This window comes from Argiope bruennichi, chromosome 2, assembly GCF_947563725.1.
Source record: "Argiope bruennichi chromosome 2, qqArgBrue1.1, whole genome shotgun sequence".
NCBI lineage: Eukaryota > Metazoa > Arthropoda > Arachnida > Araneae > Araneidae > Argiope > Argiope bruennichi.
The window spans coordinates 89,223,817-89,249,018 of NC_079152.1; the positions used below are offsets into that span (position 1 = coordinate 89,223,817).

Sequence of the window (25,202 nt, forward strand, 5' to 3'; positions counted from 1 at the left end):
AATAATTAAATCTATTCCCTTTTATCCAACCACCATAATATGATATATTTTGAACTCTTTGTGTGAAAAGATACAACGATTAAAGAATACTTTATCGGATATTTAAAGTGCATCATCATGATATTCTGATTAATTTTATACAAGATTAGTTATAATTAACATTAAAAAGTTTCGAAGTGAAATTATTGTTTATATTTAGGTAAAAAATTCATGAAAGTCAAAAGCAATAAGTTTAACATCAATTAGAGTATCTAATAACTTTTAATTCTATCATGATACACTTAACGATATTATTTTTTAAAGATTTTTATTGAAATGAGTAACTTTAATCTTTTATGAAAAGGTATTGATCAAATTAAAGATTTTTTTTGCTGAGGATGATACTCAAAGAGTTCATCAATCTTTAATAATAAACTTCAAAATTTGAATGTTTCATGCAAAAAATTAACATTTAAATTTATTTTTATTTAAAATGTCTTTATGACAAATTAGCCAGAAATAGTTGGATAGATAAATGAAATTCATTAGTTGATGACCTATTAACTGCTGTTGCTGAATGAATTTTATTTAAAATATTAATTGAATTATTTAACCATATGCTCAACTATAAACATGGCTTTATACTAGTTTGGAAAAAAAATATCAGTTTTTAATAATTCCTTGTATAATCCGGAATTTAATTAATTGTATCTCCAAAAGTTATGACAGTTAATTTAATAATTTGAATTCAAATTCTTAATGTTGGTAATAATCCGGTTTTCAAGGTCATAAAATAGCAACCTTTACATTAACAGTACCAATATTATAGTTCAGAAGATAGTTTGCCTATTTTTACTAAAACAACATTGAAATTGGAAATTTCGAAATAGACATTCAACAAAAAGACCACAAAATCCACCAACATGATTTTTTTGGGATATGAAGATATTTGTAGAATATAATAAGTAGATTTGATGAATATAAAAGTCGAATATAATAGAAATTCAACTTTTCTTATTTAGCTTTAAAATTTTCTCTATTGTTGAAACTGTCTCAAGGTGGACAGCACATTAAAATAAGGAACGAAAATGGCACTCCTAGAATTTTCATTTTTGATGAAATCAAAATTCAAGGTGGTAAAACAAACGAAATATTAAATTTCTCCTAGAACACTGATATAGTTTATCGATGACTTATTTGAAAGCTGTTGGAATTTAGTTTGGTTTGAAAAACTCGATACAATGGAGCTAGAATGGTATTACTGGTACTCAATATTAAAATAGTATGAATGGACAGGATGATTTTCACTACTTCCCAGAAGTTATCAAATAACTATTCTCTATATGTTAAGCTGTAACTGATCATCATCGTCAATGGAAATTTAAACACTTATTACTTAGAAAAAAGTGCTAAGTTTCCGTTTCAGCTCAGGCAATAACTTTCAACTACGTATTTGATGCATTTTTGTCAATCAGAAAGTTTATTAAAGATATTTATTCACATTGTTCCCGGCACTAAATTTAAATTAAGTTAAATAGTAAGTTAACTACTAATTTAATTAAGTCAAAAGCTAATTTAGATAACAGTAAGTAAAAGTTTCAAGGCTGTTCCCGAATCTCGAAGATTGAACGTAGCAACGTAAGAAAAAAATCCGTTTAATTTTCGGTACCAAGCAGCAATTCATGCATAATAAAGTAAATCGAATTTCAATAAAAATACAGTTTCGACCCTTTTTAATAATCATATCTGGAAAAAAGATAAATATAAAGGATACTAATATTCAATTTTAAAATAAATAAAAAAAATTTGCCTAAAAGGATCAGAAAAAAAAAGATAAAACCGAATGTTACTACAATATGATAGTGCTGCCTAATTTGCAATTATCATTAAGAATGAAGTAATGTTTTTAAAAAAACATGAAGTTTATCAGAATTGATTTAATTCTCAAATAATCAACATCAAACTGAGCTACTCTAACGTCTTATCGCTAACTTATACATTTAATTTTATCTTTATTTTAATCATCACTTATTATCTTTCATCAAAATTCCTAGCATGTAAAATAGCGTTAACACTCAGTCAAGCGAAATTCTCGAGTATATATAAAGGACGGAACACAATCAAAGAGTTATCATACTTAATACCGCAAAAGTGAAGAGAAAGGAACGAAGGTAGATCCGGCACTCCAACATGATGAAATTTGTGGTGAGATACTTTTTGATTTCTAATACGAATATAAACTACAGATGCTCTACGTATTTGTAAATGTTACAAATAAAGAGGATGATAATTTCTTTATTTCTTTTCCTTTATACAAAAACGAATACCATTTTAGCATATTACAGTTTAATGTAAATTTACATTTTTCGTCTACGTTTCAAATATATATATACTATTTTTTATATATATAAACGAAAGAATTGCGAATGGATGTCCCACTGAAAATTAAATACTAAAACAAAAGTTGAGAAATGTGATTACAAAAGTTCTAATAGAGGTTAAAAAAAATTCCATTTAATGCAAAATTGGTTAACTGATTCATGCAAGTCATAAATAAGAAGTAAATTCAACAAAAAGATAAATTTCTCATGAAAAATAATTTATATAAATATTTTCTATAATTTATATAAAATAATTTCCTATAAATGTACCAAATTATTGAGAAATTTAAAATTAAACAAGAGCTAAAAAATGATAATAATAAAAAAAAGACCATTTGCTACCATTGCTACGGTCAGTTATATTTTCTGTATTAATTTCATTAATATTTCCATATTGATTTCATTTTTTAAATTTTATTCATTGTATCCCAATGCCAACTTCACTTAAATTAAATTCTATAAATATTGTATCAAATGAAAGTTATTTTTATGATATATATATATATATATATATATATATATATATATATATATATATATATATATATATATATATATATATATATATATATATATAATGTTTACTTAAATGAAAAAATATTCACTTATTTCTGGATTTTTTATATAGGTCGCTCTTGTTTTGGCTATGGCAGCCGTTGCTTGCGCTTCGCTCATTCCATACAGATACGGAGATGGAGTGAATGCCAGACATTTCTACAAAGGAGAGGTTCCCTACGGAATTTATGGTCTCGGATATAATGGATACTATGGTGCCTATAACTACGCACCCTATTACGGATATGACGGACTCGGTTACGGATATGGTCCCTATGGATACTTTGGAAGATATGGCACCGGCTATCTCGGATATGGAAGATACTTTTGAGATCTTAATTACTACTGAATTCAATTTTCAGTAAATTTAATCAACATTTGGTAAGTATTTTTTTCACTCTATTAATTGAGATTCTAAAATAAATTTAAAAAATAAATAAGACTAACATATTTTTATTTGTTTCTCTTAAATTCTTCTTTTTTATTTTTAAAATAAATTTTAAAAATAAATAAGATTTACATACTGTTTATTTAATTTTATAGTTATAGTTTTGTTTTCTTTTTATATATTGAAAGAATGCTTTTAAAATTTTATTTCTCGACTAAATAATTGTGATTTCTGAAATATATTCACGTCTTAAAATATAAAAATTATTCATTGAATCATATTGATATTAAATTATATGTAGTACTTTTAAAAGTAAAACCTCAAGTGAGTAAGTTTTGTTTAACTGAAATTTTGTCAGAATAAATGATATTAATTTTTTTATCACTTTTTAAGAAAAAATAGAAAATTTTTAATACAGATTATTCATTTTATTTAAATTTTCTAAGTGAATAAGAGCAAGAGAAAAAAAATGATAATAATTTAAATTCTTCAAACCCTCCTAAAAATCTTTCACTGTAATATATTCTCATTCTAATGATATTTGAATTTTGTTGCCATTGTATTAATAATAATATTTTGTTAAAACTACTTTGACTCTTAAGTTGTGAGTAGTTTTATGAGTATCCTTTTAAGGTAGCAATTTTAGAATAATACTTTCAGGAATTTTTTTTAAGTTTGTATTTTTTTTTAAATTATTATCACAAATCTTATTAATTTTTATTATTTTAAATGTTATTTATATTGTTTATTAATCTCTTTATTCTTTTACAGGGCTGTAAATGTCTGAACTAGAATATCATCAAACGAATCAACAAATACGAAGATTTATTAGAAAAAAAGAAGCAAAATTTACTTTAAAAAAGTGAAGAATTATTAATGCAAAAAATAAAGAAATTCTGTTAATTGAATTATTTGTCTCATTTTTGTAATATAATTTTACAAAAAATGGTCATTATTATCAACTTAAAAGTTGAATGAATAACACGCATAAAGAATTTCCAATCATAAACGTTCTTTAATAGATTGTATATTTCAAACAAATAATTGTAGAAACATTAACTAAATAAATACCTATTTCATGAATTCTTCCATAAAATACATATTTTACTTGATTGTAAATCATATTGGGTGGTCCTGAGAAGAAAAGGTTTTCGCCAAAAAATATAATTTAAAGCTTGTTTAAGTAAATAAATAATCAAACAAATACCACAGGAGATTTCTTGTGACCAAAGGTAAAGTCACATTATTAAAGGTAAAGTCTCATTAAGAAAAAACAAAATCAGTGAGAGACAAATATTTGTCTAGAAATTTTGAATGGAATTTTTAATTTACAGCTGGAGTAAAATATATCGATCATTCGGTGATCTAGCTGTGTTAAATATAAATGATATAAAATAGTGTAAGTGATAGAGTGCGGAGTAAAGAGCATTTATTTACATACATATGAATAAATACATACATGTATCACAATCCTACTAATGCTAACAAGGCACTTTCCTTTAAATTTTAAAGTATCATAAATGTTTTTTTTAAATTTTTATTTTAATTCTTTCAAGTGCCATGGGAAGTACGCTTCCCACCAAATTTATCAATCTTCGAAGGAAGTTATATAGATTGGGATAAGCTCTGACGTATTTTTGAATAAGACAGAAACTTAGATTCTTCAGTTCCTTATCTCGCACAAAATTCCATGTTTTAATTTGTTACTTAATTATTATTTAAACAAATTAAGGAATTGATTAAGTTAATTAATTAATCAAATTAATCCACTAAATAATCAAATTAATTAATTAATCAAATTAATCCACTAAATAATCAAATTAATTAAGTAATCAAATTAATCCACTAAATAATCAAATTAATTAATTAATCAAATTAATCCACTAAATAATCAAATTAATTAATTAATTAATCAAATTAAGCCACTAAATAACCAAATTAATTAATTAATCAATCAAATTAATCCACTAAATAATCAAATTAATTACTTAATTAATCAAATTAATTACTTAATTAATCAAATTAATCCACTAATTAATCAAATTAATTAATTAATTAATCAAAATAATCCACTAATTAATCAAATTAATTAATCGATCCAATTAAATTTATCTAATAAGTTAAAGGAATCACTTTTCTTATGCCAATCTCAATCCCAAAAATATTTTAATATACCAAGTCTAGAAAAAAATGTCCCTTTAAAGGGTTAAGTAAAATACTTAAAGCAGGAGCAGATGATATATTAATTTTGATTCAAATGAGTTGTCACATACTGCATCATATATTACAATCCTAACTAGAACTTGAGCTCATATTAGTACTGGATGGCGCGTTTTAAATATGAATTTATGTTGACTTTCTTAGTTAGAAATTGAAAAGTACATAAAGAAGGAATACAAGATATATTAATTTTTTGTGGAGTATTTAAATATACCAAACTGGAAAGGGACCACATGAGCTCTAGAAACGGAGGTGTGGTGTGGTGTTAAGTGTTAAGTGTGGAGTATTAAAACAACCGGCACAAGTAACTTTGGTACATAATGTATCAGGCAAATTTTTTTTATAATTAGACTATCAGACAAATATTTTATAAATTTTGAACTTATGAACGAGAACTTGAGCACATATTAATATTGGATGACGTGTTTTAAACATGATTTTAAGTTGCCAATATCAATTTCAAATATAACTGAAAGTTAAACTTAAAAATCAAAACAAATGGTTGTTTTTTTTAAAAAAAAGCTTTGAGAAAAAAATACTTTTACTGCAAAATTTAAAAATTTTGACACACATCCCAGTAAAAATTCCTCGTTATTATTTTTTTATATCAAAAAAGATTTGCTTATAAATAATTACACGTTGTTTAAAAAAATAGTAATTTTCGTGTTTTATGGTATATTTTTATATTTTCATATATTATTATATTTTGGAGAAATACTCGTTTAATATTTTTAAAACGATAAAATTGATGTGTTGCTCTTTTAATGTTATTCTTAACAAATTTCATACATATTTAGAAGATTTAGAGTATGTTTTTCTTTTGAAAATTTACATAAATTTTTATTTAAAAAATACAGTATTTTCATATTAGTCACAAAATAATAGAATGCTTAAATCTTCTAGAGATGTTTATAGAAGACTAAGTTTAGATAATAAATTGTACCTCTACTATTTTGTTGTTACATAGACTTGTATGTTTACCTCATAAAATTAACACAACATGAAGCATTAAATTCTAAACTGCATTCAGAATTTGTTGCAGTATTTAGAATAAAGAATTAACTTTTCATCGAAATGTTATATAATCCCGAGCACGTGTGATTATTTAAATTATGAATTTGAATTCATTAAATATTTGTAGAAGAGATACCACGACATGCATAAAGTTAAATAATTCAAAAAACCTAGTTCAGCCAACATTGTCGTAGTTTTTAGATTTGCAATGGAATAAAAATACGGCGATATTTCAAATGATTCAGTAAACTAATTTAATGCAAGTTAATAAGTGTTTAAAAGCATATTCTCCAACCTTTGTATCACAAGTGTTAAAAAGTGAGTTATTAAATATTTTTAGAAGAAGTTTTATAAACCACTATATCAGTAGGCAATTTAATCATTTTTATGTTTACTTTTTAAAATAATACCTAAGTGAAAAGTTCCTTTTGAGAAACTTCAATTCTGAAAATCGCAGCATTAATATCTTTATTCCTTAAGAATTGAAGTGCGAGTTGAAAAAACATTTACGTTATATATTTGTAGTTTCGAGAAATTCAACATTTAATTTTTTTAACAGTACCTTTCTGCTGTTCATATTTTCTCTACAAACTTTCCCAACCAACCTCTGGACGATTCTATTATAAAAGGCTATATTACATTATTTCAACAGGACACCGAGCATATGGAAAAGCAAATGTCGAAGAGCCCACTACCCTTTGAATTTCGATTTTAACCTCTATGTTCAGTGTGATCAGAAATGTTTTGGATTAAAAAAATTTTTTACTTAACATGTTGTGCTCGAAGTAATTATCTGTAGTGTAATTTGAATGGAGCCTATAAAAGCGAATATGAAATGTTGGGATTTGTGAACTTCTAAATTTACAACAATAGTTAATGAAAGCCAAGTAACTTAGAAAATGTATTGAATAGGTTTTTTGTAAATACTTTATTCTTAACTATGTTATTTAAATAAAGTAATATTTGAGGATGGAATTTGTAAATTGAATATAGATGTGTGAAAATACAAAAATGGAATTGAAGATAATAACAAACTCAATGAAAATACAGCATCGTAAGCGACCAAAATTCAGAATATTCTCACAATGATTAGAAAAGAGATTTGTATTTTGCCTTGCTGAGGGAGCTGCATAAATTCTTTAGTATATAAAAAAATTCACACTTTCTTCTGTATATGTGTTAATGTGCTTAATAAAAATGGAGTAAATATGCTTTTGTTTCTTTCTTTTTCCACTACACCTTTTTTAGAGCTATTTTTTTAAAGGTATAATCTGTACGCTTACTACTTATGCATCGCTTTGAAGGGAATATGCAAGAATACAAATGCAAACCTCATATATAATATTCTCATAATTTTCAGAATAATTTTTACTCAGAAATTTGTACATTTGTACAAGTATTTTTGACATTAAGAATAGTTCTTGTTCCAATGTTTACACACTATGTGGACAACAATACTGATGAGCATTTCACATTCTAACACACTTTTTCTTATTTAATGTTGATAACTCTGAAATCAACACTGAGTCAATATTTCTCAAGCACGAAATTAATGCATAATTTGGACAGAAAACTATCCCTATTCAATGAGATAACAAAACCTGTGTGGAAATGAAAAAAAAAATGTTTAAAAATAATAAATATAAAATTTATGCAATGCAGCTTAAAATAATATTTAGTTGTTCGGCAGTTCTTCAAAGTTTGTTATCCAAATTCATAGAATAATTCAAGGTGTAATCACGGAATTTGAAAAGGGCAATTGATATAAAATAATCATTGCAATTTATCATCATGATTTATAAGTATGTAATTGACACTTTTTTATTAAATATCTCCTAAAGGATAACTAATATCTAATTTTTATTCTTGGTTTTATGACAGTTAAATATGATACTAGAAATGTTAATGTTAAGCATTAATTGCCCTGATTATAAAAACCATTTGTTTGGCCACTGCGATCAACCAAAATTACTAAAGTACTATACTATTCCATTCTTAAATGGTAAGTAAAATAAATTCTGAAATACTGGGGAACAATCTATTGTAACTATCGGAACTGCAAGCATGAGTTGAGAAATTGAGAAGTTGAATTGAGAAACTATAAAAATCCATCCTTGAGGAATTTGACACCTGTATTTATACTATTGTTTTCAGCATCTTCCATAAACTGAATTTTTTAAAAATAATTTTCTTTCGATATGATCTGGTTTGAATTTTAATTTTCTAATTTCCGTAAGCCATCAGTCCTGGACACACAGCATTTAAAGAAATATTTTCTCTCACAGCATAAAATGAATTTTACGATTCTCGATTGAGCTCTTTCACTCTAAATAGCTGTTTTCAGAGCATTTCTTAAAATTAAATTTTTTTTTATTATACTGGATCAAAATAATAAAGATTCAAAGCATAGAAGTATTATATCTTTTAATCATTTTAATTTTATTTAAAGAAGTAAATTAGACATAGATATAAAAGATATAATTACATACATAATAGTGAAAATTATTAAAGTGTGGTTCAGCTGACGTGACATGAAAGTACAGGAAGTGTTTGTAGTTTATAACATCTATACAATTTAAAACGAGCATTATTCAAATTATTATTATCAGCTGATGATTTTGATTAAAAGTGTAACTTTACAAATTAATTTTATGAATAATTTAATTCTTTTAACTCTGCAAAAAATATTATGTCCTTGAGAAATTTCATAAGAATTTTGAGTTATAATCAACTTTTCTTAAAGACAATTGTGAAATGAAAATATGATGAGAAATGACATGAAGATGTTGTAGATTTGTTCTTATATGTTTAAAATATATTAGAAATTCGACTTTTTTTATTTGGCTTCAAATTTTTTTTTGGTACAAATTAGCTAAAGGTAGACAGTGATTTGATATCAGGAGCAAATATAGTCCTTCCGGAATTTTAATTTTGGTTGAAAGCCGAATTCAGGGATGTATAGCAAAGGAAATAAAAAATCCTTTATAAAAACTAATATAATTTATTGAAGACTCATTTGAAAGCTGTTGGAATTTACAAGATTTTGAGAAACTTGACACATTGGAGTTAAAAATATATTGGTATAGAAAGATATTATCAAACCCTTTGGCTAAAATTCAATTTTGTATTTTGGTTCGGAGGTAAAAGATAGGTTTTAAATCTAGGCATCTTAATTAAAAGTTTGTTTTCTTACAAGTTTCTCACTACCCTTTAAAAGCAAGTGTTTATTTTAAAGGATGTGCTGGAAGAAAGTTTTTAAATTCAACGATTGTTTTAGTAATTAGTATATCCGCCAGAGCCTGCAAACAGTAAGAAATTGGATAGTAAATTCCATAAGTAAGCTCCCCAAAAATCAGCAAATAATTTTTTCTTTATATGCTACGACTGTAACCAATTGTTATCTTCAATGGATATAAAATCACTTATTCATAAGAAATTTTTTTTTTATAAGTTCCATTTAGGAAACAACTATTAATCATGTATTTGATACATTTTCGTCTAATAGAATTTTTATTAAAGGATTTTATTTTCGTAATTTTGTCTACACTCTCGAAAATCAACTTTGTTCAGATGACACTTCAAATGACTTAGCAATGTGAGAAAAAATCCTTTAACTCCTGGTACCAAGTCTCAATTGTTGCATTTAATAAATGTTACAAGCAGCAATTGTTACATTGTAAAGTAAACCACATTTCAATAAATGCAATATTTCGACACTTTCTAATATTGATTTTTGAATTATAGATAAAAATGATGAATGTGGATTTTAAATTTTAAAACAATTAAGTAACATTTGTGTAAAAAAAAGATCAAACATGTAAATCAGAAAGTTCTAACAATCTGACAGTTTGTTTAATTTGCAATTATCATGAGAAGTGAAAGAATGTTTTTAAAAAAGCATGTTGTTTATCAGAAAAAGTTTTAAAGCTCAAAATATTCAACATCAAAGTGACCTACTGTAACGTATTATCACCAACTTATGAATAATACAAATATTTTTATCTTAATCTTAATCATTATTTTTTATCTTTCATCAAAATTCTTAACATTGAAAATAGCGTGAACACTCAGTCAACCGAAATTTTCGAGTATATATAAACAACGGTACAAAACCAAAAAGTTATCATACTTAATACCTCAAAAGTGAGAAGAAAGGAAAAGAGGAAGATCCAGCACTCCAACATGATGAAATTAGTGGTAAGATATTTTCTAATTTCTAATACTGATATACTATACAAATCACGTCTTTGTAAATGTTACGAATAAAGATGAAAAAATTTTCTTTACCTTTAAACCAAAACTAAATACCATTTTATCATAATCCATTTTAATATAAATTTATATTTTTCATCTATCTTTGAAATAAATATATTTATCTGGTGTATTTTATATATAAATAGTTGGATCTTGAATGAAAGTTAAAATGAATAATAAATATTGAAATCAAAGTGAGTAAACGTAATTAAAAATAACTAATGCTGATTAATAAAAATTCTTTTATGCAAAATTAATTAATTCTTGCAAGCTATATATAAGAGGAAAATTAAAAAGAATATGCGATAAATTTCTAATGAATAATTATTAAGTTTCACGTCATCATTCATTTCATGTAAATGATTGAGAAATGTGAATTTAAACGACAGCTAGGAAATAAAAAAATTAGCAAGGCTAAGATCAATTGAATTTCAAATAATATATTTTGATATTTATTTCATTTAATAAATTTTATTAATTGTAACATTATACTTATTTCACTTAAATTTTTGATTTCTACAAATATTTAATCAAATCTTATGTTTATTTTACAAATAAGAAAGGAAATTTTCCTACTTGCTAATTTGTAACGAAAGATGTAAAAGAAACCTTTTTCTCCCTAACTTTTACTCTAACTAAAATATATTCACTTATTATTCGATTCTTTCTATAGATCGCTCTTGTTTTGGCTATGGCAGCCGTTGCTTGCGCCTCGGTCATACCATACAGATACGGAGATGGAGTGAGTGCCAGACATTTCTACAAAGGAGAGGTTCCCTACGGAATTTATGGTCTCGGATATAATGGATACTATGGTGCCTACGCACCCTATTACGGATATGATGGACTCGGTTACGGATATGGTCCCTATGGATACTTTGGAAGATATGGCACCGGCTATCTCGGATATGGAAGATACTTTTGAGATCTTAATTACTACTGAATTCAATTTTAAGCAAATTTCATCAGCGTTTGGTAAGTATTTTTTTTAACTCTATTAATTGAGATTCTAAAATAAATTAAAAAAAATAAAAATAAAGAAGTCTAACATAATCTTGATTTGGTTTTTCTTGAACTCCTCCTTTTTATATCGAAATGATCCTCTTAAATTTAATATTTTATTTCTCGACTAAATAATTTGTGGTTCCTTTAAATATATTCAGATTTGGAAAGATGAAAATTATTCATTTGATAATTTTGGGATTCAATTATATTTATAATACACTTAAAAGTATCATCTCAAATGCATAAATTATGTTTAACTATTTTGTAAGAATAATTGATATTAATTAGTTTTAACACTCCAATAGGAAAAAAAATCAAATTTCCGTGCAGATTATTCATTTTATTTAAATTATCTAACTGAATAAAAACAATGGAAATAACTAACAATTCTTTAGATTCATCAAACGCTTTAAAAAATATTGGCTGTTATTTATCCCCATCCTAAAATATTTGAATTTAGTTGCTATTATTAATAATAATATGTTAGTAAAATTAGTTCAATTATTATGTTATGACTAGTCCTTTAACAAAAGATTTTCAGGATAAAATTTTTAGAAATTTATATTTTTATGTAAAATTAGATAACCAAATCATATTTAAGATTAGTGTAATTGTTTTAAATGCTATTGTAATAATTTACTAAGTTCCTTCTTTTTTTACAGGACTGCAAATTTCTGAACTAGAATACCATCACAAGAATTATCAAAAACAGACGATTATTAGAAAATGGCACAAAAATCTACTTTCAAAAATTGAAGAATTATTAATGCAAAAAAATAAAGGAATTGTTTTTATTGAAATATTTGTCTCATTTATGTAATATCTTTTTTCAGAAAAACAGTCATCATTATTAACATAATTGTTTAATGAATAACATGCATGAGGTATTTCAAAACAGAAACTTTCTTTAAGAATTTCTATATTTAACACAAATAATTAAACAAACGTTTACTAATTAAATACATATTTCTTTTAGTTAGTCGTATCTAGTTTTTTTCCATGCAGTCCATGTTTTACTTGACTGTAAAACATATTGGGTGGTTCCGAGAAGATAAATTTTTAGCCAAAAAATACAGTTTAAACATTTTTAAGTAAATAAATAGTAAAAAAAAACTGGTAAAGGGGGTTTCTGCTGGCTAAAGGTAAAATGCATATGCAAATCATCCATAGTTAGAAGAAAAAAATACAATGAGAGACACAATAGTTTTTGAAAAATTTAACGAAATTTTTAATTTACAATTGGAGTAAAATAAATTGATTATTCGGTGAACTAACTCTGCTAAATATAAATAAAACAAAATATTGCTAGAGATAGAATACGAAATAAACAAAATATATATACACACATATAAAGAAATACATCAAGTATCATAATTCTTTTGATGTTGACAAAGCACTTTCCTTTAAATCTTAAAGAAAAGCAAATGATTTTTTTTAATTTTAAGCCAAGCACATAAAGCAGGAACACGAGATGTATTAGTTTTCTGTGGAGCATTAAGGTGCACGGCTCAAGGGGATTAGGTACATGATATATTATATATTTAATATTTAACATCGCAAATAAAAGCTGAACAAGTGTTAGTCTCGGATGACACTTTTTAAATACGATTTTCAATTGCGAAACTTAATTAGAAATTGAAATTTGAACTTAAACTGAAACTTAAAATTTAAAATAAATGGTTGTATTTTAAAAATGTCTTGAGGAAAAAATACATGTGCCGCTTACAGAATGGAATATTTAACACTTCACCCAGTTACAATTATTTGTTTTTAAATAGAGAGTCATTTTTGTGTTTTGAATATTGTTTTTATACTTTCAAATAACATTATATTTAGGAGAAATATTGTCACGTAGGCACTTTAGTGTGGAACGCAATGACACACACAAGAAGTAGAGCTAAGCCAATTTATTAACTCAACTCTGAACTGAGAATACAGTGACTGACAGATCCTCTGCTTTTATACAAACAGGGAAAGTTCCAGAATACTTTTCTGGAGACAGTAAGAAAAGTCCTGAACACTTATGTGGTAAACTAAAGAAAGTTCCAGAATCTGCTGGAACAGGAAATAAAGGAAAACATAAAATCAAGGAATAAAATATTTTCACAAACAGTGAATCGCATTGTCTCTAGCGGGATTCGAACTTACGACCTCTTGATAATGAGATAAGTGCTATGACCCTTTGGCCATGGGAAGTCGAGTGCCTGGCTTCAATGCAGCAATATAATGTTTATATTATATAATCTTATTAAAAATGATAGAATCCGTGCTTTGTATATTTCATTTTTTTTCTTAACAAATTTCATACATATTTTTAATTTTTGTGAGTCGAACATTCTTCCTCACTTTTCTTTTTTTTAAATGCACATGTATTTTTAATTAAAAATATACAGCATCTTCGAATTTATCACAAAATGATAGAATTCTTAAAACCTTTAGATGCATTTAGTAAAGACCAATTTTTGATAATAAATTGTACTTATATAATTTTAATCGTGCATAAATATATAATTTCCCATCATTAAGTTAACACAGCAAGTAGCAATTAATCACAAATTGTATTCAGAAATGCTTATATTATTTTCGATAAAGAATTGCCTTTTTATTGACATCTTATATATTTCCAAACATGGGTAATTAAAATTATGAATTTGAATCCGCTAACCAAAGACTCTCTGTACACGGTGGTTGGTGTGCGTATAAATCTGTCTTAGATACAAAGTCCAAGTTGAGACAATGCCACTGGGGGAGGGGTACTAGGTCTGAGGTGATCGTTCTCTGATTTAGGTCTAAATTACGATCCGTGGATGAGTGGATGAAATGTATGAATGAAGTACGTCCCGTGAAAAGGGATGTGAAGCATCATTAGCTCAGTAGCTAAAATGAACTCTTTGGCTTAAATGGCGCTACTGGAAAACGAGAAGCTAAAACTCGGTTTAAAGTCGTTGACTTCGTCAGGGGGGTTGTCTATGAAAAGCGCCATAAAAAACAACAGGAACACCAATGAATTTGAATTCATTAAATATCTGCATAAAAGATACAACGATACGCATACAATTAAATTATTCACAATATCGTGCTTCATATAAAAATGTAGAAGTTATTAAAGTAGAAATGAAATAAAAGTACGTCTAGATTTTAAATAATTCAGATAATAATTTATGTATGTTTACAAGAAATTTTCTAACACTTTTATTATAAAAATTGAAATGTTAATCATGAAATATTTATTGAAAAAAGTTTTATAACGAACTACATCAGTAAGCAAGTAATCATTTTTATGTTTGCATCTCAAAGCAATAATTAAGTGTAATCTATCTTTTGAAAATTTTTAGTTCCTAGAATTGTAGCATTTATAATTTTATTTTTTAAGAATTGAAGCCCGAGTTGAAGAAGAATTTAATTTATACATTTATAGTTTCGAGAAATTCAAAATATAATTCTTTTAAATGATATTCACTTTTTGCGTATATTTGATCTATTCATCTACACAGCCAACCTTTGTGTGATTCTATTATTAAAGAAAATATGATATAAATAAATATTTGAAATTTCTAATACTGATTAAGAAAAGTTTCATTTTAGGCAAAATGATATCACTAATTCGTGGAAGTTATTAATAAGAGGAAAATTCAAGACATTTGCGTAAATTTTCTGATGAATGATAACAGCAAAATAATTTGAAATAAAGAACATATATATTAATAAATATTCTTAATATAGAAGTATTTGATATCAGAATTTGACAATTGAACTCATACAAGTGAAAACGCGAAATAAAATTGTTGATTATAACAAACACATGGAAAATATAAAACCATTATCTGCAAAAATTCAAATATTTCTACTATGATGAGTCAAGAGAATTATATAATATCTTGAGGAAAGAGCTATCGTAAATTCTTTTGTATCTAAAGAAATTCATACTTTCTTATATGTGTTAATGTGCGTAGTAAAATTAGAACAAATGTACTTCTGTTTCCTTCTTTTTTCTCTGCTCGCTTTTGAGAATTAAAGACATAATCTGTACGCTTACTACTTAGGGATCGTTCTGAAGGGAAGATAGAAGAATTAAAATACCAACGCTGTATATAACATTCGGCTAGTTTTCAGAAGAATTTTTACCCAGAAATTCCACAAGTAATTTTGACAGTTGAGAGTAGCTTTTTTCAAGTTTTGAACTCTATATGGGCAACAATACTAATGAACATTTCTCATTCTGTCTTACTTTTTTCTTATATAATAATAAAAATATTGAGTTCAGGAATTAGTGTATATTTCTCATGCACGAAATTCTTACATCATCTGGACAAGAAATTATCATTGTTCAATGAGATAACAAAAAGTATATAGAAATGAAATGATTTTAGTTACTAATAATACAAAAGAGGTGTATGCAATGCTGCTAAAAGTACTATTCTGGATTCGGCAGTTCCATAACGTTTAACATCCAAATTCATAAAATAATTCTAGATATAATCTAACAATTTCAAAATATAACAATTAGAAATATGTAATTACTAATATATGTTACAATGAATTATCATCATTTATAAACTTATATACTAACTTTATTATTAAAAAAAATATCCCAAAGAATAACTAATATCTAATTTTGATTTTTTGTATTATTTGGAAATTTAATATGATACAAGGAAGGCTGATGCTGAGCTCTGATCTGATTAGGTAAATCATTTGTTTGGACACTACAACCATCTTTAAGTGCCTAATTATCTTTTCATTTTTTTAAATTGTAGGGGAAAGGAATGTAATGCTCTCATAGATGCAAACATGATCTGGTTAAGACATGATGCAAACATGATCTGGTTAAGAAACACTGTTGTAAAAACTTTCGTACATACCTCTAATTTTCGAATATGTATGGAAATCCATTCGTGAGTAAAGGGAGGCTGGTATTGAAGCAACATCTTCCAAGTAAATTCATTTTTTTTAAAAAAAAGATTTTTATTTTCAATACGATTTGATTTTTAATTTAATTTTCTAATCTTTGTTAGCCATCAGTTTTGGACACGCAATATTTAAACAAAAATTTTCTTTCCTAATTTTCATTAAGAAAATAAAACAAATTTTACGTTTACTCTAGAGCCCTATACCATTATACCATTTAAGCAGCTAATTTCGGAGAATTCATTAAAATTAAACATTTTTTTAGTATATAGGTTCAAATTAATAAAATATTATGTTTCTCCTTTATTTTAATTTTTTAAAGAAATAATTCCATATATATATATATATATATTATAAAAGATAATCATTGCATACAACATAGTTTAGATGACGTGGTATGAAAACTTAGAGAGAATCTGTAGTTTTTTGTAATTGTAATGCAACGATGTATCCTATTTACCACAAAAAGCATTAATACAATTTAAAACCTGTCATTTAATATGCGATCAACTGAAGATTTTGAATGAAAGTGTAATAAATTTTACAAATTAATTTTATGGATATTATTTTTTTTTCAAATCTTTAAACATTATTATGTCGCAAGGTTGTGTTGTTATAATTAATATCTATGAAAAAAAAATCATATCTAATATATAAAAATGAATTTTTGCTTGTTCGTACCTTATGCAATGCCGTACCGTTTAACCGATTGCTATCAACCTTTGCCAACTTATTGCTTACAATTGCTCGGTTATATTTTAAAGCTGCCAGTTGACAAAAGACAAATAATAAACGACACATGTCATTCTGAGTTAATCGCAGATATAGCAAACAAAATAAAATTATTATGATTGATGAGAATTATTGTGAGAGAAATGAAAACGAAAATATTTAATGCATGCGCTAATTTTTTTCTTCTTTTTAATGAATAGTCATTTCGGCAGGATGTTGCCATTCAGTGTGCACAGTATTTTGTCGTAGCAAACCGAAAATGTTATTCAATGTTTATCTCACACATGCAAAATGGAATTATTATTATCAATGCCGATCAAGTTAAGTTATATATCATGGAATTTTTCAGTTCAAACGTATGTCGTGTTGATTGCTTCGACAAAAAAAATATGTCCCCAAACGTTCGTCACTTAATAGATCTACCAGCGCAGCACTTAGAAATAAGCCAATTTGAGCTTCTCAAATAAACGAGGAACGATAAGCGAGCAATAAAGCAGATCGTTTACGAATTACAAATTTACGTGCTTCAAAATTTCAAAATCAACAAGCGGCAAGAATCGAAAGTAAACTTTTATATGCTACCTGATTACGCGCATCAGAACTAAAAGACGAATATGCGGCAAGAAGCGAGGCAACTATTCTTGGAAGAAAGTCGATGGAAGAAGATGTGCTCATTCCACACATTCCCATTATTCCCACCGTCATACCTTTTGATTTCCAACGATTGCAGATCCCCATTCGACTTGCATTCTCGATGACCATCAACAAGGCGCAAAGTCAATCACTTCAAGTGTGCGGATTGAATCTAGATAATCCGTGTTTTTCACATGGCCAGTTGTATGTTGGATGCTCACAAGTCGGACAGCCAAGAATTATATTGGTTTTTGCTGCCGACGGAAAAAAATATTTTCTACCCTAAAGCACTTGAAGAATAATCAAGTAAAAAATGTTGAATAAATAATATTTGTACTTTTCCTTCATATATCATTAAAATCCAATGAATATATTCATAGCTGATAAGAAAATACATATCATTCTTTCTATCATTCCTAATTAAACAGGACAGCTATTTCAAATTTCGAACGATATTTCCAAAATTATTTCTTCTGGGGCAGTAACGCGTCGAGTACCAGCTAGTCTAATTTATAAAAAGGAATTTGTGTTTGTCCCTATCTTATGCGCTGCGTACCGTTCATCGATTGCAATAAAATCTGGCCAAATTATTGCTAGGACTTCCGCGAAGGTCATAGGCATAGTACAATTACTATAACTAATATATAAAAATGAATTAATTTTTGAGGAGAAACAAATTCAGAGATGTATAGTAAATAAGTCTCATTCGAAAGCAATTATAATTTACAGGGTTTTGAGAAACTTAACATATTGGACCTAGACAGATATTCGCGGTATTCAGTATCAAAGATATGGGCCATATTTCGATTTTGCACTTCGGCAAGGATTTGGAACTTGTATATAGGCTTTAAATCCAGGTATTCTAATGAAAATACTGTCTTCTTACAAGATTCACACCATCCTTTTAAAGCACGAACTTATTTTAATGGTCGGCCTGGAAGAAAATTGGCAAATTAAGAATTTTTCACGACTGTTTTCATGTTTAATTTATCCGCCAAAGCCTGCAAACTGTCAAACACTGAAAAGGATGAATTTTCCTACTTTCCAGAAGTCACCAAATAAACTTTTTGTCATATGCCTCAACTGCAACAGATCATTATCGATAATGGGTATTTAATCAATTATTACCAAGAAAATATTTTTTGATAAGTTTCCATAAGGCAATAACTATTAGTTATGTATTTGATATATTTTTGTCTATAAGAAATTTTAATAAAGTATTGTTTTCATAATTTTGTCGGGGACTCGTCAAGACGTTTCTGACATCTCGAATGACGTAGCAATGTTAAAAGAAAGTCATTTAATTTTTAGTAAACGTAGCAATTGTTGTATAGCAAAATAAATCCAGTTTCAATAAAAGTGCATTATCAAAATTTTCCTAATATTGATTTTTGGATAAAAGATGAAATTAATGAATATTAATTTTCAATTTTAAAACAAATAAACCAAATGTGCGTAAAAAATGAAAAAAAAAATGATAAAATAGAATGTCCCTACACTGTAGTTATTTAGCTTAATTTGCAATTGTCATTAGCAAAGAAAGAATTCTTAAAAACATGATGTTTATCAGAAAACAGTTTTAACTTTCAAAATACTCAACATCAAAGTGACCTACTGTAACTTTTCTTATCGTTAACTTATGCATAATACATTTATTTTTATCTTAATAATAATCATTATTTTTTTTTATCTTTTATCAAAATTCTTAGCATTGAAAATAGTGTGAACGCTCAATCAAGCGGAATTTTCGAGTATATATAAACGACGGAACAAATCCAAAAAGTTATTACACTTTTTACCGCAAAAGCGAGGAGAAAGGGACAAAGGAAGATCCGGCACTCCAACATGATGAAAGTAGTGGTAAGATATTTTCTAATTTGCAATACTGATTTAATGTTCCGAATCCAATACGTCTTTGTAAATATTACAAATAAGGATGATAATTTCTTTAAGTCTAAACCAAAAATAAATATCATTTTCGCATAATACAACTTAATATTACATTTAATTTCTTCATCTACTTTTCAAATAAATATATTTATATAATGTATTTTATATATAGATAAACAAACTAAAAGATATTCACAGACAATTCAAAGACATTTATGCAAACTAATAGATATTCACTCATTACTCGATTCTTTCTGTAGATCGCTCTTGTTTTGGCTATGGCAGCCGTTGCATGCGCCTCGGTCATACCATACAGATACGGAGATGGAGTGAGCGCCAGACATTTCTACAAAGGAGAGGTTCCCTACGGAATTTATGGTCTCGGATATAATGGATACTATGGTGCCTACGCACCCTATTACGGATATGATGGACTCGGTTACGGATATGGACCCTATGGATACTTTGGAAGATATGGCACCGGCTATCTCGGATATGGAAGATATTTTTGAGATCTTAGTTACATCGAAGTTCACTTTTAAATGAATTTAATTAACATTTGGTAAGTATTTTTTTCACTCTATGAATTGAGATTCTAAAATAAATTTAAAAAATAAATAATATGAACATACTCTTTTTTTTCATTAATTCTTCTTTTTTTAATATATCGAAAGAATGCTCTTAAATTTTATATTTTATTTCTCGACTAAATAATTTGTGATCACTCAAATATTTTCATATCCTAAAATATAAAAAAGTATTTATTTAATATTTTGAATTAAATTCTATTTGTATTTCTTTTAAAAGTAGTATCTCAAGTAAGTATCAAGTATTAAAAGTAGTATTTTGTAGAAAAATAATAGGAATTTTTTTTTTGGCGATTATCATTTCATTCAAATTCTGAATAGCAGCAATTGAGAAAACTAAAAATTTTTTAAATTCTTCAAACTCTTTTAAAAATGATTGACTGTAATATATCCCTATCCTAAAGATTTTTGAAATTAGTTGCATTTGTATTAATAATAAGACGTTAATAAAGTTATTTAGATTATTAATTTGTGAATAGCTTTATTAGTAGCTCTTTAAGGAAAGCGTTTTGGAACGTTTCTTTTTTAATTTTTTAATATTATGTTTTTTTGTAAATTAGTTCACCAATATTATTTAAATGTATTGTTATCGTTTTAAATGTTATTTACATAGCATAATAAATTCCTCTTTCCTTTACAGGACAACAAATTTTTGGACTAAAATGTCGTCAAAAGAATTATCAAAAACGAAGAATTATTAGAAAAATCAAATAAAAATGAACAATTATTATTGCAAAAAAATAAAGAAATGCTATCAAATGAATTATTTGTCTTCTTTTATTCACACCTTTTTACAAAAAATGGTCATCATTATCAACGTAATAGTTTAATGAATAACATAAAGAATTACAAAGTATAAAATTTCTTTGAGATATTGCATATTTTAGACAAATAATTATACAAACATATACTAATTAAATTCCATTTATACCATTTAATAGTATCTTTTTTTTCATGCAATCCATATTAGTCTTCATTGTAAAACCTACTGGAAGGTTCAGAGAAGATTAATTTTGTAACAAAAAGTTAACTTTTAAACTTTTAAAGTAATAAAGTAAAGTTAACTTTTAAGTTTTAAAGTAAAGTAAGTAAAAGTTAAACTTTTTTAAAGTAAATAAATACTAAAAAAATAATCAAAGGAGGTTCCTTGGGACCAAATTCAAATGCACATAAGCACATCATATATATCTAGAAAAAAATACAAAAATATAAGCAAATTTGTCTAAAATCTTGGATGTAATTTTTAATTTATAATTTGAATAATATAAATAGATCATTCGACAAACTAATTGTGTTAAGTATAATTAATGCAAAATATTGCTAATGATGGATCACGAAATAGGAAAAAAATCTATATACACGCATATGAAGAAATCTTTACAATAGTCCAATCCTACTGATGTTGAAAAAGCAGTTCCCTCTAAATATCAAAATATCATAAATGTTGTTATTTTTAATTTTAAGAAAAGTATATAAATCAGGAGCACTTGATTTATTAATTTACTGTGGAGATTCAAACGTGCGGCTCAAGTGAGTTTGGCACATGATGTATTATAAATTTAATTTTGAACCTCACATCTAAAATTTGAGAACATGTTAGTCTTCGATCACGCTTTTAAAATATGATTCTAAGCTGTCAGTCTTAATTTTAAATTGAAACTTGAACTTAAACTGGAAATTAAAATTCAAGAAAATGGTTGTTTATTAAAAATGTCTTGAGGAAAAAATACTTGTGCTGCAGGAGTTATGAATATTTAACACTCAATCCAGTCAAAATTCATCATTATTACTTTTTGTTTTAAAGGATTTTCACTAAAATTAGTTATGCATTTTTTTTTAAAAAAGTCTTTTTTATGCTTTGAAAATTATTTTTATGCTTTTAAATACATTATATTTAAGAGAAATATTAGATAATTTTTTTTTAATGATAGAATTCATGTATTGCACTTTTCATATTATTCTTCACAAAATCATTCATATTTACAATTTTTGTGATTCGAACATTCTTTCTCACTTTTCTTTTTTTTAATATACATATAATTTTAATAAAAAATATACAGCATCTTCACATTTATCACAAAATGATAGAATTCTTAAAAGTTTTAGATGCATTTATTCAAGACTAATTTTTGATAATAAATTGTACTTATATTATTTTGATCCTGCATCAATTTCTATTTTCCCATCATAAATTGATACATCAAAAAGTAATTGCATTCATAATTTCTTACATTATTTTCGATTAAGAATTTCATTTTTATCGACATCTTATATATTCCTAAAAATAGGAGATTGTAAAATTGTGAATTTGAATTTATTAAATATCTGTACAAGAGATGCCATGAAATGTGTACAATTAAATTATTCACAAAATCCTACTTCAGACAACAATGTAGAAGTTTTTGAAGTAGAAATGGAATAAAAATACGACGAAATTTTAAAAGATTCAGATAACTAATTTATGTGTGTTTGCAAGGAAATTTTCCAACATTTGTATCGCAAAACTTAAACGTTAATTATTAAAGATTTATTGAAAAATGTTGTATAACTAACTACATTAGTAGACAAGTTATCATTTTGTTTGCTTTCCACTATAGTACTTTAGTTAAAGTTACCGTTTGAAAAACTTTAGATCTTAAAATTACAGTGTTAATACTTACATTTTTATGAATTGAAGGGCAAGCTAAGGAAGCATTTAATTTATACATTTGTAATTTCGAGAAATTCAAAATCTAATTCTTTTAAATGGCTCCTTTTGCATATATTTGATCTATTCATTTAAACAGACAACCTTTGAATGAATTTAGGCAAAATTATTTAACTAATTCGTAGAAGATATCAATGAGAGGAAACTTCAATAAATCTGGAATACATTTCTGATGAATGATAATAACATAATAATTTGAAATAAAGAGCATATATATTAATGGATATTCTTAATAAAGAAGTATTTGATGTCAGAATTTGACAATTGTATTCTGACCAGTGAAAATGCGAAATTAAATTTTAGATTATATTAAACAGATCGAAATTACAGAACTGTTATCTGCAAAATTATTGCTACAGAATATGGTTACAATGATCAGTCACGAAATTTTTTTAATGTCATGCAGAAGCAATTGTGTAAATGATTTGGTATATAAAAGTACTCCTACTTTCTTATATGTGTTAATGAGCATAAAAAAATAGAACAAATGTGCTTATGGATTTTTTTGTCATTCTCCTCCTTGCCCTCTTGAGATCGACTGATTTAAAGTCATAATATGCACGCTTACTACTAAGAGATCATTCTGAAGGAAAGATGCAAGAATTCAAATGCAAACTTTGTATATAATATTCACTTATTGTTCAGAAGAATTATTACCTAGAAATTTCATAAGTATTTTTGACAGTTGAGAGTAGCTTTGTATCAAGTTTTGCACACTATACATTGATAAGCAATTCACATTCTGTCGTACTTTATTCTGGTATAATAATGAAAACTCAGAGATCAATAATGAGTCCATATTTCTCAAGCTCGATTTCTTGCATCATCTGTACAGAAAATCATTACTGTACAATGAAATAACAAAAAAGTATATGGAATTGAAATGATTTTAGTTAAAAATAATTCAAAAGAAGTGTATGCAATACAGCTTAAAACACTATTCGTGATTCGGCTGTTCTCTATAGTTTATTATCTGAATTCATAAAATAATTCAAGATATAATAACGCAATTAGAAATATTTAATTACTAGTATATATTACAATGAATTATCATCATTTATAAACTTATAAACTTATACTTTGTTTATGAACAAAGTATATCCCAAAAAGTAACTAATATCGAATTTTGGTTCTTTGTTTTATTTGGCAATTTAATGCGAGTAATGCTGATGCTGAGTTTTGCTCTGATTAGTTAAGCCATTTGTTTGGACACTACGATCATCTGTAATTGCCTAGTTATCTTTTCATTTTTTTAATCAGAAGGGAACATGAAAAGCTCAATCTAATTTCCCATAGGAACTGCAAGCAGGATCTAGTTAAGAAACACTGTTGCATCGTAAAAACTTTCAACCACACCTCTAATTTTCAAATATGTATTTAAATCTATTCATCAGGAAATTGATGCTTGTACTGATGCAACAGTTTTGGACATCTTCCAAGAAAACTGAATTGTTTAAAACATTTTTGCGTTTAATATGATTTGGTTTTTAATTTAATTTTTTAATCTTTGTAAGTCATCAGTCCAGGACACACAATATTTTAAAAAAAATACTTTCATTCAGAAAATAAAATAAATTTTAAATTTTTCACTAGAGCCCTATACCATTTAAGCAGCTAATTTTGGAGTATTCATTAAAATTAAATATTATTTTATTATTTTGTATCAAAATAATAAAATTTCAAATAATAAATTATCATGTTTTTTCTCTATTTTAATTTTATTTAAAGAAATTATCTCGATATATATATATTAAAATAATAATAATTACATACATCATAATTCAGATGACGTGATATGTAAGCTTAGGATGGTCTGTAGTCTTTTTTAATTTTAATGCAACCACGTGTCTTATTTACCACGAATAGCATTAATATAATTTAAAGCCTGATCATTAATAAGTCAACAACTGCTAATTTTGAATAAAAGCGTAATAATTTTTTACAAATGA

General features: G+C 26.2%; 1 protein-coding gene and 2 long non-coding RNA genes across 3 annotated transcripts in view; all 3 read left to right on the plus strand.

Moving 5' to 3' along the window:
- The window catches only part of LOC129961843 (uncharacterized), a 45,038-nt gene that overhangs the window by 13,894 nt on the left and 5,942 nt on the right, over positions 1-25,202 (plus strand). The gene's annotated exons all lie outside the window — the stretch shown is intronic.
- On the plus strand, positions 2,116-3,283 carry LOC129961841 (shematrin-like protein 1). Its single transcript, XM_056075424.1, has 2 exons — positions 2,116-2,184; positions 2,989-3,283. Exons 1-2 carry the CDS (start codon positions 2,170-2,172, stop codon positions 3,244-3,246), a joined length of 273 nt encoding a protein of 90 aa, XP_055931399.1. The 5' UTR covers positions 2,116-2,169; the 3' UTR covers positions 3,247-3,283.
- LOC129961842 (uncharacterized) lies at positions 19,869-21,268 on the plus strand. The gene is made up of 3 exons (XR_008783837.1): positions 19,869-19,929; positions 20,220-20,521; positions 21,187-21,268. It is a non-coding gene; the product is annotated as an uncharacterized LOC129961842 (long non-coding RNA).